Raw genomic sequence first — 15,917 nt, 5'->3', positions numbered from 1 at the left:
ACTGACTCATCATGCATGTCTGAACCTCTGCATGCTTCCTCTTACAGCAGCCATCTCAATGCTACTTTTTCACCACTCATCCACAGCACAAGTCTGTTTCTCTGTATGTTACACCAAAACGTAATCGTAGCAATTCACTGTGTCTGCAGGAGAACTCCACTTTAACAGCGTCTGTTAAGAATGTTAAAAACGTCCAGCTGCAAACCTGCGCTGTAAAACTCTCAAACCAAACCACTGGACTTTCTTCTAACTCTGGAGCTGATCAGAGGAAGAGTGTCTGAAGGATCCGATGAGGTGAGGAGTGTGTCAGACCTCCTCCTGCCTCCGTCTGAACACTTCATTTATCCACATTTAGTCGTCTTGAGTTCAGAGAGTGACCTCCTCCTCACAGCAGCAGGTGCTGAGCCGAGTGAAAGGCCTCGCATGATTGATGCCTTTTCAATTAGTCTCAATGTGAGACCTTCACATGTCACTCTCCTCCTTATTAATGACACGCTGTGTTAATACAGGGAGGCTTTAAAGAGCTCAGAGTGAACTCTAATTACTGAGCACGGCCTTAAAGACACAGACGACTGAGGAGTCCTGTGTTACTGCTGGAGGGGGTTCACTTACATCACAGGTATCAGTCTCTACATGTTTGCTTCCTGCTTCCACTGAAGGTGCTCCTGATGAAGAAGACTTTATTAAAACGCATTTTAAAATGAATATAAGTTTAAATGAATGCCTCAGATGTGACCTCATCTCTCCTGCAGGCTTAAAATAACTGTGTACACGACAGACGTCTGTGATGGATTCTCATTGAGACGCATGACCTCATCACGTTTTAGCCAACAGCATCAATACATGGCATTGATTGTGTCATAATTAAAGGATTATTTATTGTTAACAAATCTAATAGAAATACTTGAGATCAATCTTCTTTAACTCAATCCAACACACCGTCAACACACACCGCCCTGCTGCCCCAGATACACACCAAAGGACCAAAATTAGACTCATCCGCCTCTGAAAATAGTCCCCAACAAATGCCCCATTTCCTTCTTACTAAGAATTGTTTATTAAAAAACTACAACACCCAGCTGTTTCAGGTAATAATGATCCAATCCTAAACATGGAGATACAGGTTTGTGACATGTTTCTGAAGATAACTGCAACAAACAGACACATCACGTGTTGATCTGTCGCCTTATAACTTAACTAGGCTTACTACAACATCTGCAACCAACAAACCAAAATACAACCACCTGTTAGTCAGCAGCAGGATAACTACAGGTCAAAGGTTATGTGCAGAAATATTACAAAACAATGACACTAATTCTGTTTGGGGGAGATTGTGTGACAAAGACAAACTGACACAGAGGATCAGAAACACAGCAGCAGCCGGTGAACCACAGACACGTCGATGATCACGTTCGCTAGCGTTGGCTGGAATTCGCATGCTAGCTCCTTGTTTCCATATAATACGGCGGCCAGTTGAAGAATTACACACAAAACAGGGAGCTTTCTTTTCCTGCAAACTATCAGGATTATCTAGATTCAGATTTTTAGTTTGTTACTCAGACATTGGAGTTGTTCCTTTTCAGCGTCATACAGAAACATATTCTACAGAGTTTAATCCCATCTAGTTTTACACACACACACACACACACACACACACAGAAACACACACACACACACACGTTCCTGTATTATTAAGGATGTATAGAAACAGGATAAAGAGCCGCGTGACGCCTCCACTTCCTGTCCTAAGACCTGCAGAGTTAAGCTGTAATATGTCATCTGATGACATCATGGATGACCTGACAGTCATTGATCCTCCTGTTGAAGTTTGGAGGTCACACAAGTTTGGTCACGCTAGCAGAGATTACATCTATATCCAATAAGACACACCGGATTAGAGATTACAGACATTACAGATGAAGATGCATATGTGTTCATATGTGTATGTTGATTACATCTGATGAGACACTTGTGATCCGCAGACAGCAGCAGACTGAACTCTAAATGTAATCAACAGATCCAGTTTAAACTGATCCCTGATCACTATCAGCCAATAGAAGCGCTCTATGCAGCAGCAAACAGGAAGCAGCACACTAAACAGTAAACATGGAGGGCTGCTGTCACCGTGTCTTCACTGAATGTGACGCCACGCGTGCCGTTAGCACACAGTGTTAGCACGCCGGCGGATAGCTCCAGTACACCTGTGAAAGTTTGGAAATGCCTAGCTAAAGGCTAGCTAGCTGGTAATGCTAACCCAGCTAACATCCCTCCCTGAATCAGCACAGATAACACAAATCTCCTGCTGCTTCTGCTCCATCGTTTGATTCTTTTCTTGTACATGTTTACCAGATGCATGATGGAAAATAATCTAGCTAGCTGTAAATAGTGGCCCTGAGAGATACCCAGTCTGTGTCATCCTCACAGTCTTTAGATACGAGTCAGAGTTCAACCTGTAAACGTCTTTTAGAAGTTCAGTGAGGCGAGAGCCGTGTCCACGTGCCACAAACTTCAGGAGAAGGAAATCTTCTTTTTACGACACGTTTCTTTCTGTCGGTGTGATGCTGCATTCAGCTGGTCTGATGAGGTCTGTAAGGTTAATGTAGCTGTATTAACGCAGGAGACATGGTGATACAGCAGCTGTCAGGTCTTCACACAGGCCTGCAGTGAGGCTTCATATCACTGACTGTGGGGGGGGAGATACTGAAACGGGTGGAGGGTGGTGGATGAGGTCAAACTGAGCCCAGAGGCTTCTTCAGGTGAGGAGATGTCAGGGGAATCTGGAGCTGGAGATGGATTCCTGCACCGCAGAGCCATCCTCGGCCCCCGGGGGCCCCTCTCACTTTATCTTAATGTCATTCCCTTTCATCCGTCCGGGCGGATGAGATGATTGAGGCTGTCCCGGCCAATTGTGCAGAAAGGATTTGATAGAAGAGCGAGTCAATGAGGAGGAGAAATGTACTGTAACACAGAGCCGGAGGGACGGATCCTCACTCACTGCTGGCTGGTGGAGCGACGGAGACAAAAGGTTTTTTATTCACTTAAAAACACAAACAGGAAATGCCTCTGACCTCATCAAACTAAGTCTCTTATGTTAAGTATAATTAAGCAGTTTGAAAAACTCCATTAACAGCTTCACTGTTTAAATTGGAAACACTCTTATGTTTGCAAATGCTTAGCTTAGCTTAGCATAAAGACTTGAAGCAGTCAGTCAGTGTGATGTTTAACAACAGGGATGTGTTCACGTGGGTGGATGGAGTACCTGTCTGACAATAACATGTTTGTATCAGCTGTATGTTCGAGCCGCTCTGTAAGAGTTCATCAAAAGTTGTTCTAAAAAACACAAACATGTAATTTCATCTTTATTTTTAATCCAACTTGTTAACCAGAAGCTGAATTCTCTCCTGTGTAACCACGTCCTGATAATCTGTCGCCTGTGGAGCTTTTCTGCAAAACAAGATAATCTCAATTATTAAAAGGTCGTACAAATATGATTCAGTGAGCGACGGTTTGAACGCACGACATAACTGAAGCCAAACAAAGGCCGGCGGGGGGGCAGAGCAGGAGGCAGCGGGGAATTATCCTGCGTGTGTCCAACATGATCAATCTGGGATCAGCTGAGGGGGTCTGTTTGAGACTCTGACGCTCGGATTCTATTGGTGGATCGTTGTGTTGTTGACGTGGGGATCCGACCGTGACATGTTTAAGGTGCTTTCCTGCTTTTGGGATGTTGATGAAATGAAATGTTTTTCTGTACATTTAGAATAAAAACAGAGTGAAAGTGAACAAACACTTCAGATGGTGGCACCCAGCATCCTGCCAGCCTCATGAATAAATTACTCCTCTCCTCGCTGCCAGAGCGAGCTACAAAGAGCGAGACTGTATTTTTGCCATTTAAATTTTGAAACCCATTTTCATGCAAATGTGAAATTTATTGTCACAAAGCATGTAACGCTGGCACTAACACCTTATCTTAATGAATATCAAGTGCGGCCGTATTTCCTGCTGCAATAGCTCACTAATCAACTTTTAGTTGGAGTGTGATTCATAAAGAGCGATTCATGGCCTCTCCACGTTAAACACTCTGCGGCCGCTCCACTCTGTTAGCACGATTGATGAAGTCATCCATCAGATTGATCGCCAACGTTTCACCAAATGAAAATGATTATCGAATTACTGCGGCAGCGCCGTTAAAAGAGCCCGCTCTCGTAAAGCTCTGAAGTTAGAGCTCCTCTGAACCCACTCAATTAAAAAGTACGAGCTAATCGCTTCTACATGCTGTTAGCTTGAGTTATGGTGGTTAGCTCAGTCGTTAGCCACCGCCGCTCCTGAGTCTACTGTGCAATTACTTAAGACATTCCACATGAAAGCTTTAAAGAGGAGCTCAGGTTTAGGCTGAGGTGACCTTTAAAGTGCCGTAAAGTCAAAGTCCAAGTTGGACTGATTTTTCATTAAAGCTGCTCAGATGCTGCGGAGGATTATCGCCGTTAATCCTCCCTCCACTGTTGGTGCGTGACATGGACTGTCGCTCCATAAGCTGAATATTGACATTAATCAAACCCTGAAAATGAATTAATCCTCTTTACTTGTTTATTGATTTGTTTTTGACCTTTGACACCAGCATGGAGCTCCACCATAGGCCTGCTGTTTCCTACCGGTCTGCTTCACACTTGATCAGGTGCTCTGTAGTTCTCTGTTTACCACCACTCCGTCACAGTTTACAGATTCAATATTAAATATATATATTAAATATGCATTGTTTAAACAACAATGTTTCTAAGCATTACACCTAAATGTTCCTGACTACACGACTGTCAAGTACAGAAAGCTGCCATCAAACGTCTACAGACTGTAAGAAAGGGGACGCGGCCGCTGTGACGTCACTTATTGGACGGTGCACTGCGTTTGGAAGCCTCGAGTTTGACATTTTGGCCGTCGCCATCTTGTTTTTCTGGAGCCAGAAGTGACCATATATGGAGGAGAGGGTGGAGATCAGGTAAACAAACACTAAGTTATCAGCTAATGCTAGCACTAGCTTTGTAAGCTAGCAGCATTTCTTTTGTACGTTGTGCTGTTGGTACTCTGAATGTGTCATTTTGACCGGAGGAGAGGTTGGAGCTGGAAGAGGAGCGAGGGCATAAATGGGATGCTAAATGATGAGCTCATGCTTTCTCTGGCTAGCTTGGTTAGCAAGGTGCGGCTATCATTCAAGGTAATTTTGATGCTAAGTTAGGCTAAGTTTAAGAAGTGTAGGGTTAACATTAATAGACTCATTGAATGTCACAAATATAAGCACATGTTGGTGAAGCCTGCTGCGGGAGCTTCATTTAGAGACCAATGCACGAGCCGCGTGAAGCGTACGTCGTTTTTACAACTTCTGAAGTGCAAAGTTTCAGGAGTATTCGAGCACCTGAAAGAAACGCTCTGTGGTCAGGCCCGACTAACATTCTGAAGACCCGAGCAGACACCTGAGCATAAACCCGAGCAGACACCTGAGCAGAAACCTGAGCAGACACCTGAGCAGAAACCCGAGCAGAAACCTGAGCAGACACCCGAGCAGACACCTGAGCAGACACCCGAGCAGACACCCGAGCAGAAACCTGAGCAGAAACCTGAGCAGACACCTGAGCAGACACCCGAGCAGACACCTGAGCAGACACCCGAGCAGACACCCGAGCAGAAACCCGAGCAGACACCTGAGCAGAAACCTGAGCAGACACCTGAGCAGACACCCGAGCAGACACCTGAGCAGACACCCGAGCAGACACCCGAGCAGAAACCAGAGCAGACACCTGAGCAGACACCTGAGCAGACACCCGAGCAGACACCTGAGCAGACACCCGAGCAGACACCCGAGCAGAAACCAGAGCAGACACCTGAGCAGACACCTGAGCAGACACCCGAGCAGACACCTGAGCAGACACCCGAGCAGACACCCGAGCAGACACCTGAGCAGACACCCGAGCAGACACCTGAGCAGACACCTGAGCAGACACCTGAGCAGACACCCGAGCAGACACCCGAGCAGAAACCCGAGCAGAAACCTGAGCAGACACCTGAGCAGACACCCGAGCAGACACCTGAGCAGACACCCGAGCAGACACCCGAGCAGAAACCTGAGCAGACACCTGAGCAGACACCCGAGCAGACACCCGAGCAGAAACCTGAGCAGACACCTGAGCAGACACCTGAGCAGACACCCGAGCAGACACCCGAGCAGAAACCTGAGCAGAAACCCGAGCAGAAACCTGAGCAGAAACCTGAGCAGGATTTGTGAAGCAGTCAGGGTGGATGCAGATTTTAAAGAAAGATTTCACTGTCTGTAAATCTTTTAATTCCTGCTGTTGGTTAACATTCAGGATGATCTGTGCGCTGAACGATTCCTCACCTTCAGTCAACAAACGCTCCTTCTAAAAAAGAGCTTCAGCGCTAACAGCAGGATGATTGGCTCACTTGTAATACTCTCGCTTTCAGAGAGAACAACAACAACAACAGCAGCAGAAGCTCCCTGAAGGATCTGGTCCCTTTGTTTTCGACGCCTCCTTCGATTATCGCGGACGACTCCGGGGACGAGGGGACAAACATGTTGTTCTCTGTGTGCTCAGGAAAGTGTTTGTTTGCTTCACAAAGCACCTGGTTCAGCTAATTCCTCACAGCCGCTGCTGGATTACACAGTTTGGGAGGTGTCAAAGTGTAGCCCCGCCTCCTACCTTTCCTGTCACTGACCTGTGGACCAATAGGAGGGCAGAGAGCAGGGAGCAGGGAGCCTCGCCCTCCACCTTTCCCCCCCTTCACTCTCTCCTCTGCCTCCATTCACTGAGGATCAAGCCTCCATAATCCCGGGATTTTATATCCTCCAAAACAGCTTGGGCCCATCAGCAAATTGCGTCGGCATATGGTTCAGGTTTATGATTCATCTGGCACATGCAGAGTGACGAGAGCCTCCTCATCCGCCGGCAAACACCAGGAAAATATCCTAATGTTAAAGCACGCCGGAGGAGGAGAGAGGAGGCACCGCCCGTTTGTCTGGACGAAGCAGCTCAGGATGTAAACAGAGACCAGGATCCGTCCGGGTGAGATTAGAGAGCGAGCGAGGAGTGGACGCTCCGAGGAGGAGCTCCACGGGAAGATGGAGAGACAGGAAGAGACGACGGAACACGGCGTTTCATACTCCGAACATTTTGTCTCGAGTTTGAGAAGGATGAGAAAGTTTTACATCCACAATTTATTAAACACAAATGAATTTAAAAAGGAGATTTTTTACAGGCCCAAACTTTAAACAGCTTTTATATAGAAGTTCATAAAGCTTGTGATTAACAGCTCGATGCTTCACTCTGACAGGAAGTGCAGAAGCCTTTAAATGAACCTGACATGAGAGAAGCTCCGAGTAAAGACGTGTTCAGGAAGTGACTGTGCGTGTTTCATCGACGCTTTCAGACGGTGTTTAACTTGCTGATTGTAGTTTGTTCCTCCGCTGCAGGTTCTCCTCACTGTGCTGCTTTAACTGATGATTCTCTTTAACTCATTGCTGCACTGTTTACTCGCACACAAACACCTCTGCTGCAGCTCCTCCCCCTCGGAGGCTCACAGCCTATTGGCTCAGAGGGCTGTCCGTCAGCCTCCGCGACGGGTCGGCTGCCTGCGTGGTCTGCTGCTACGATCTGACAGTCAGTACGTTGGAGGTTTATCATTAGCAGGATCCAGACGGCCCGTCGACCCCCCTGGCCGCACAGGTGATCTGGCCCGGCTGTCTGACTCAACGCGTGCCCCCGTGGAGCTTCAGCACACATGTTGTGCCATCATTATTTCGTACCTCGCAGGAGCAGCTCTGAGCAGGCTCAGGTGCAGAGCGCACTGATGTGAGAAGCTTCTGTTTCCGTGTGCAGCTGAAGGGAGACAAACATGGAGAGCTTCCACATGTGCTGACGAGGTGTTCACCTGAGAGGGCGCTCAGACAAACATCACATATTAAAGTCTGTTCAAGGGAATCATTCAAATAAACACGTCACAGAAGTGATCACGTTCCTGCCGGCTCTGACCCCGGAAGGATCCAGAGGAACAACACAAAGGTGGTAAGACGCACACAGGCCTCTCTGGGTGTGAAGTGAGAAACAGATCGCTCTTTGTGTCCATGGTTTGTAATTAATGTCACAGAGAGACTCCTGAGAAACACCAAATCAACGTCGGTTACTTACAGAGAAATGAACACATCAAACTCAACATCTGCTTCTGTGTGACGAGCACTGCTGACATCTGAAGCACCACGAGCACAACAGAGCTAGCATCAGCTACTTCATGCTAACCCCTCGCTCCTCTCCAGCTCCACCCTCTCGTCCAAATATGGTCACTTCTGGCTCCGGGAAAACAAGATGGCGACGGTCAAACTGCTGAACTCAAGGATTCAAACGTCACGGTGCCACGTCCACCTGTGACTCACTGTGGACGAGACGTTCAGTAGCAGCTGTCTGACACCCTTCAGACTGTCGTTGGGTAGTTAAGAAGCAGTGATGAAGAAGCTGAAGACCATGTGACCTACCTGGGACAGCCAATAACAGCTGTCTGTTCCTGCTGCCCCGTGATCACTCCGGTCTGATCTGTGAGGAGCTTTAAAGCTTCCTGTTTAGCGCTTGTTAACGTTATGACTTCCTGCCGCGCACATCGTTGCCTGAATCCTGCGTGTAATACGATTGGACTTATATCACACATACATTTGTCCCTCCTGTCTGCTGGGTGAAAGAAGTGTACACCATCAGTGACACATACAGTCGAATCATCTTACAGGAGTCTGTAATCTTCAGCAGCATCTACAGTACAATGAGCTTTAACACTCAGCGGCAGCTCACAGAAAAGAGCAGCAAGATAAAGCTCTGAAATCCCGAACCGCCGAGCTCTCCTAATCCCCCACCTGCATCTCCCACCGCCGCCGCTGAGCAGCAGCCGTCCGTATCGCCTGAGAGGGGATTTAGCTGTAATGCTCTCAGAAATACAATGCATAAAACCAAGTGTCAACTCTAACAAGCTGTTCTCGGGGCGGCCGCTCTGCCCTCCATCAGGCTGTGAAAGGTTAGCGGCCGTAGCAGTCGCAGCGTTTGATCCCACAGTTTCCCAAATTTCAGAGACAACTGTGTGAATCAGGAGAACCTGGGAAGCCAGACGGGCTTACGCGGGGCAACAGCTGCTTAAGTCCGCCCGCTGGCTGCCAGAGAAACTTTATCAGCGGAAGTGGAGGTTGAAATTTTACGGCAGCTAAGCCCCCTCCATCAAATTGTGAAAACAGAACCTTGTGGCGGAGCTCAGGGCGGATTTAGGAGTTTGCTCTGCGTTTTCTCTCCTTTGAGCGTTAATATAAAAATAGAGGAATGTAAAGACCTTCAATGCTGCCGTCCTCATGTGCTGCTTTGATTCCAATCAGCGTGTTAGACTTCGGATCAGCAGGAAAGTAAAGTGAAAGATTTTCTCCTGAAATCACAGAAACTCTTGTTCAAAGCTTTAAAGTGCTGCAGGGCTGCTGACATGTGACAGGATGTGCTTTCATTAACTTCAGTATAAAACGAGTTCCTTCTCGACAAATTGATCGTCTTGTTTCTCTTTGTTAAAGTTCTGTGACTTTCAGCTGAAACTCTGAATATCTGCAGCGTCTGAGCTTCTCTAAACACTCGACATCTTTTTGGGTAAATCAGCTGCTTTCTTGTTTGTTCAGGTTGGCAGCGTGTTTCTATGTACTGAGCCCGTTTACATTTCACATGATGTATAAGCAGGATGGCAGTATGCTATATGAGCAGGCAGCAGGGTGACATAAAGACTGCTCAGTGCAGAACTAAAGACTTTGTGTTAGCCTTTTATTTTTACACATGAATGTCTCTCGGTTGTTTTTATGTGTTTAATGTTTCAGTCGATCTTTGCGCCTCCCTCTGACGTTACAGTTTGATCATCGCACACTAACCTCTCCCCTCTCTCTTTCAGATATAGACACTTCCTGCAGTGCAAGGCCGGGACTGGGGCCGGGACTCTGCCGTCTGTGGTCGTGTACCACATCTCTGAAAACGTCACTTTCTGCATGTAGAACAATAAACGCTCAAGGGCCGAAAGCTGCCCTTCCTCTCTTGTCCACTTGTATGGTGCACGATAAAGGACAAATTAAGACTATTGAGAGCCAGCGCAGGTAACTGAGAGGCCGGCCTGGTCGAATGAACAGGCGGCTTCTCATGCGTCCAACATGGATTCATGAAGCTTCTTTAAATGAGTCTGTTTGTGGTTACAGAGTGTTTCCTCTTCCTGTGCTGACAGGTTATAGACGTGTTCCTGCTCAGAACGTTTCCATCCATCTATAAATCCTACGTGTCGACAGTTGGTGGCAAAACACCACCAATAAATAAAATCAATAAAATCAATAAATAATCCAAAAATAAATACAACAGAAGAAAGTGACCAGCCAAATCAATGGCTAATGTAGCTAGCTTAGACGTGCTAATTTCTAGACTTGGAAGCTAATGAGCAGCCTAGCTAGAAGCTGATCCAGTGGGTTGCTATGTTAGACGCATGACTTCCCGCCCTGGTTGAATGAACAGGCGGCCTCTCAGTTACCTGCGCTGGCTTATCATTGGCCAGATCAGTAGCAAGGCAAGGATGTAGCCTCCTTCAGCCTCTCAATAGTCTTAACTTTGTCCTTTATCCTGCGCCGTACTTGAGGCTGTCTCCAGCAGTGAATCAGTCCCATGGAGCCCCGTGTTAAACGTTACAGCAGACACAACCAGCTAACAGCCTGGACCAGAAACAGTTTGTGTCTCTGTACGAGGACGATCTTTTGATCAGTGTTTTAAGCTTTCAGCTCCTGCAGCTGATTTGTGCTGAGATATTTTCAATCAAGACTTTGTGGACTGATAATGAGAGAACGATGAGCTGAGTGAGTTTCTGTTCTGCTCCTCAGTACAGCTGCTCCACAGTCAGTGTGTCTGTGGAGAGGCTCGAGTGACAAGGCTTAATGATCGTTGTGTTCTTGTTTTGTGATTGTGTTATTGCTGTTATTACAGTGATGATAATTTATTACAGTGATGATTATTTATTGTCATTTTTACTGCTGAGTCTATAAATGTCTGAAGATGCATCAGAGTTTTCAGCTGTCCTTGTTTACCCGTCTGGAATCGATAAAGTTTGATCTAAAGATGAAGCTGAAACAGGAAGTTATGATACCATAAACCATGAATGATGAACGGTGTGCAAACATTTGATTTCATGTTTCAGTGTGTCTGAAGAGACGACCTGAACAGGAGCAGGCGTGACGGCTGAACAGCTCACGTTCTGACTGACACTAAACACACTCTTTGTCGACTGTTGTCTTCAGCGCGTTCAGGTGGACGTCAGCTCATCGTACTCTGCATTCATCCCCTCCACACATTCAGGAGATTCTACGTCTTCTGCAGCTCACAGTAATCATGACTCAGTCACTCATGAGCTTCTTTACTGATTCAGATCTTCTTCCAAAGCTTTAGAAGGTGTGACAGATGTTTACAGGCCCATCTTTCAATACAAGAAATTAATGATCCAATAAGAGCAAATTAACTACGGAGCACGTAAAGAGACGATGCTGAGACTTCTGAAATCAACTTTATTTAACTGATTAAATGATGTAAATCTTCTTTCAGTGATGAAGAGCCTGAGCGGGCTGAACCACCTGTAACACATTTATTTAGTGTAACATTCAGGTTCAGTCCAACGCCCGTGATGTTCACCTCAGGAGCACTTCAGTGTGTCCTGGTGTCAGTGTCGGGAGGAGACATGAAACTCGTGTTCCTGCTGCAGCTTTGTGGATGCTGACTGATGTGTGACTTCATCACGTTTCAGACAAAAGCTGGAACTTTGGGCCGTAAGACACATCTTCTCACACGCTTCACACGATGACGAAATCATCTACAACATGTACGTTTAGTACATTCAATACATTTGATCTGTTTCTGTTGCACGTCTGATTATTTCTCTTTTTATTTTTTAAGATGTTTATAAGAGAAGAGTTTTACCTTCAAAATAAAAGCTCCTTTATGAGTATAAACCTCAAATCGAGAACATGGAGGAGGAGCTAAAACACAGACACACAGACACACAGACACACACACACACACACACACACACACACACACACACACACACACACACACACACACCTAAGCTGGTATCTTGTCACAGCATGCAAACATGGAGAAAGCAGAAGGTGTATGAGCGCATATTTTTACTAAATGCAAGACCTCTTTTTTGGGGCGATGAAGAGCTCGAGGGATCTCAGTGTGTGTGTGTGTGTGTGTGTGTGTGTGTGTGTGTGTGTGTGTGTGTGTGTGTGTGTGGTGCCTCCGGTGACTATCTTCACAGGGGGAGAGGCTGCACACTGTCCACTCTTCTGTCCACACACACTCTGTATAATCACGTTCCCTGTCGAGCCCTATAAATCTGTAAGGGCCCAATTAAAGATGGCCTTCAGCGTGTCCACCCCGACCAGCACACACACACACACACACACACACACACACACACACACACACACACACACACACACACACACACACACACAGAAAACACACACACAGAGGTCTTCACTGAGTGTATATTTGACAGAATAAAAACAGTGTAAAACTATAAAAAGATGTTTTTGCTGTTTTGGTTGACACACACACGTCCGTGCAGCTCGTGTGACCTGAACCTTGTCTTAAAGGTGCTGCGTATAAAAAGGCAGAAACAAAGACTGTACAACAATAAGATAATAAAATGATAAATTACGATGCTTGCACCTTAATGAGCAGATAATGATGCATGAAGCAGACAGAAGTGCATGCAAATCAGATTTAGTCCAATATTTACAGAAGTGATCAATCACTCGTTTTGATGAGCGACTTGTTTAAAGCTCCAACTGTAAATCCGATGACAGATAACTGGTGTGCACAGAAGAGTTCCAGGGGCACAAATAAGACACAGAAAGAGGAGGAAGATCGTCTTGCACGTCTAGAATCAGCTGAAAAAGCCTCTTACGATTGTTTCTTTACATCTTACACTCAGCTGAAGGTTATTTCAGCGTTTCTCTGTGATTCTCAAAACGTTACATTTAAAACGATCTTCCTCCTTTCATGTGTTCTCTTTCTGACTCTGCTCCGAAACTGTGACGCTATCACTTAATTTTTCACTTGTTGTTTAAATGACAAAAAAAACCCACATATTATTTAACAAGTGCAGAAATACAAAAATACTTTTGTTCATCAAAAAGCATCAAATGTACAAAAAGGCACAAAGAAGAAAAAGCATCTATAGTCTTTGTACAACATGACGTCTAACACGCCTCCTCCTGGTGTGTGTCCCGGTGTGTGTCCCGGTGTGTGTCCCGGTGTGTGTGGCGGCTGCAGAGGGATGTGTGACGTGTGTCTGCAGGACGCCTTGTGTTGTGACTGACGTGTAAATGTCTCATTAGTTGGGGTTAATAACGTTTCTGGTCTTTTGGTTGTAACATAAAAAAGGTCTAAAGTCTCAGACGGTCCGCTGCGCGTCCACAACGATGCTGATGAGCACATTAAATGTCAGACTGAACATTATGCAAGCAGCATTTAGGTGCACAGAAATAACAGCACAGCCCGAGGTCTCACTGGGAATATTCCCGTCCTCCGATCGGGACGAGGACCAAACAAAGGAATAATTAGACTGCCGTGTTTTTCGCCGCCCGGCCTCTCGCCCGGGTGCCCGCCGAGTGTGAGCCGCTCGCCCTCTCCCCCTCAAACTTGATGGTTGTTGAACTTATTTTTAGTGTCATTTGATAAGCTTCCCTGCTTGCACAGAGACATCCCACTGACCCAGCCACTGGTCATTGTCTATACCGCTTCCCGTCAAAGCCGGCGCGCTTTGTCAGGTTTCCACTCGAATATCCATTTTACATGTGAAGTCGGGAATCCGAAGTGACTGGATCATTCGAGCCTTTTTCTTCAGCTGCTGCCCCCTTTCCTCCCCCACAGTGTTTCCGCTCTCACTAACATCATTTGGGATTGGTGTCGTGACAGCGCGCTTGAGAATCCACAATATATATAAATATAGATCCTGTTTTTGGGGGGGTGGAGGGGAGGGGGGACATAATTTCTGGAAATGAACAATACTTATCCGTCCGTCGCATCCGCTCCTTTGGGTTTGCGTTTTGGGCGCGGTGCGGCGTCAGCGTGGCTCCGTGTCCTCTTTTTGCAGAGAACACGGCAGTAATAGGTCATTCAATGTCAGCAGGCATAAAAAAGAGACAGCCAGGTCTTCACAGGCTGCTGCTTGCTGTTGCCTTTAATTATTTTAATTAAACTTTGATATTCTGGTGCCCAGAGAACGAGCGGGCTGTGACGCGTTCGGGGACCCCTCGGAGGACTGGCTGTATCTGTATCTTAAAGTCTGAGGTGATGGGCCTGTTTGTGTGCTACGCCCTGCTGAGCAGAGAGCAGACTGCGCTGAAAACACCACGCGCCGTGTCAAGGTCTTAAAGGCATCAATCCCTCAAACGGAGCCGCGGATCAGCGTGGTCAGGAGGCTGTCCTGCGGTCCAATAACGCTCTATTAATTTCCTGTCCCGAGTGCATAATGAAGGAAGGTGTCTTCAAAAAAAAAAAGTCTTGGTGCTTCCAGCACCTTGGGGCGTCCTGTCTACAGTTTGTCATGCGTGTGCACTTCTCAGTGTTAAAGTGACAGGATGAGGCGGTCAGAGTGCGGCCGGCGGGCACCGAGCTCTGCTGAAGTTGGAGCGTCTTTGTGATGAGACATCGCCAAGAGGCAGCCCACTTCTGCACTGTGAGGCCCGCTGGGATTACTCCCACTGCCACGCCAACGGCAAACAGCCCCTCTCCCCGGGTTTCTTTTTTTTAGATAGCTTCCGTCTGTGTCCATGAGACGAGCTTTCTCACAGAAGGCACAATATGGTCAGAATATGTTAAGCCTTTGGTGCGCACGAAAAGATAACCGGCTCTGAGAGCTGAGGGTTCGGGGGTTGGCTCGGCTTCTGCTGCAATTTTAATTTTTTTTATTTAAAAAATATTTAATAATTGTAAAAAAGGCAGAAAATAACTTAATGAAAAAGATTTAATACAAACATTTCCCCCCGTGTGCTTCAGAGGAGCAGGAAGGTGCACAGAGACACAGATAGTGGTTTAACTGCAGACCTTCAGAATAAAACCTGACGAGCGATCAGACGTGTCGAGCTCCGTCTCCTCTACTGATGCTGCACACGGCTGAAGTTCATACAGCGACCCTGAAACACACAGAGAGAGAGAGAGGCTGCTTTATGATCAGAAGCACCGCAGACTTTACTGCAGCTTTACAAGAACCACAACCTTTCTTTGGTCATGACTAGAATTAGCATGTTGAATTTTTTCTTTATAGTCAAATATATTTTTAAAAATGCAGTTTTTCTTTCCTTTTGTACTCTTTGTAAACAGATTCTTTTATAGAAAATGATTGAAATAAAATCACGTCCACAATAATAAATCAAATCACAGAAGAATAACTTAATAATCCTGTTTGACATTTAATCAACTGGAAAAAGGAGATATTTAATCTTCAAACTGATTTTTTTATTTTACACATCATTTTATTTATTTTAGATACAAAATATCTGTTGTAATATAATACACTGAAATATAAAATGTAAATGTAAAATTTGAAGGTAAAAATCATTCACGTATCTATAATAAAGTACATATAATAAAGTATCTATAATAAAGTATGTATAATAAAGTATGTATAATAAGTTACATATAATAAAGTATAATAAAGTATATACAATAAAGTGTGTATAATAAAGTACATATAATAAAGAACATATAATAAAGTATCTATAAAAAAGTACGTATAATAAAGTACATATAATAAAGAACATATAATAAAGTACATATAATAAAGTATCTATAATAGAGTATGTATAA

At 45.6% G+C, this 15,917-nt stretch overlaps 2 protein-coding genes across 2 annotated transcripts in view; one reads left to right on the top strand and one right to left on the bottom strand.

Moving 5' to 3' along the window:
* The first annotated feature begins 4,970 nt into the window (after positions 1-4,970).
* LOC138610078 (putative uncharacterized protein DDB_G0290521) lies at positions 4,971-6,274 on the top strand. The gene is made up of 2 exons (XM_069682768.1): positions 4,971-4,993; positions 5,452-6,274. Exons 1-2 carry the CDS (start codon positions 4,971-4,973, stop codon positions 6,272-6,274), a joined length of 846 nt encoding a protein of 281 aa, XP_069538869.1.
* A 6,303-nt stretch (positions 6,275-12,577) lies between these two features.
* The window catches only part of antxr2a (ANTXR cell adhesion molecule 2a), an 86,452-nt gene continuing 83,112 nt past the window's right edge, over positions 12,578-15,917 (bottom strand). Inside the window, exon 17 of the mRNA XM_069683410.1 lies at positions 12,578-15,244. Within this exon, the coding sequence (XP_069539511.1) occupies positions 15,206-15,244 (39 nt within the window). The 3' untranslated portion in view covers positions 12,578-15,205. The remainder of the gene's footprint in view (positions 15,245-15,917) is intronic.

This window comes from Semicossyphus pulcher, unplaced genomic scaffold (genome assembly GCF_022749685.1).
Source record: "Semicossyphus pulcher isolate SPU_LCO1_2020_fin unplaced genomic scaffold, fSemPul1.0.p SCAF_6, whole genome shotgun sequence".
NCBI classification, from domain to species: Eukaryota; Metazoa; Chordata; class Actinopteri; order Labriformes; family Labridae; genus Semicossyphus; species Semicossyphus pulcher.
This window is presented reverse-complemented; position numbering and strand designations above follow the sequence as displayed.

What these genes read in the sequence shown, in the direction of transcription:
- LOC138610078 (XM_069682768.1), top strand. Translation starts at nt 4,971, where the DNA reads ATGGAGGAGAGGGTGGAGATCAG. An exon ending in GAGGAGAGGGTGGAGATCAG is followed by an intron (nt 4,994 to 5,451) that starts GTAAACAAACAC and finishes AACATTCTGAAG; the next exon opens with ACCCGAGCAGACACCTGAGC.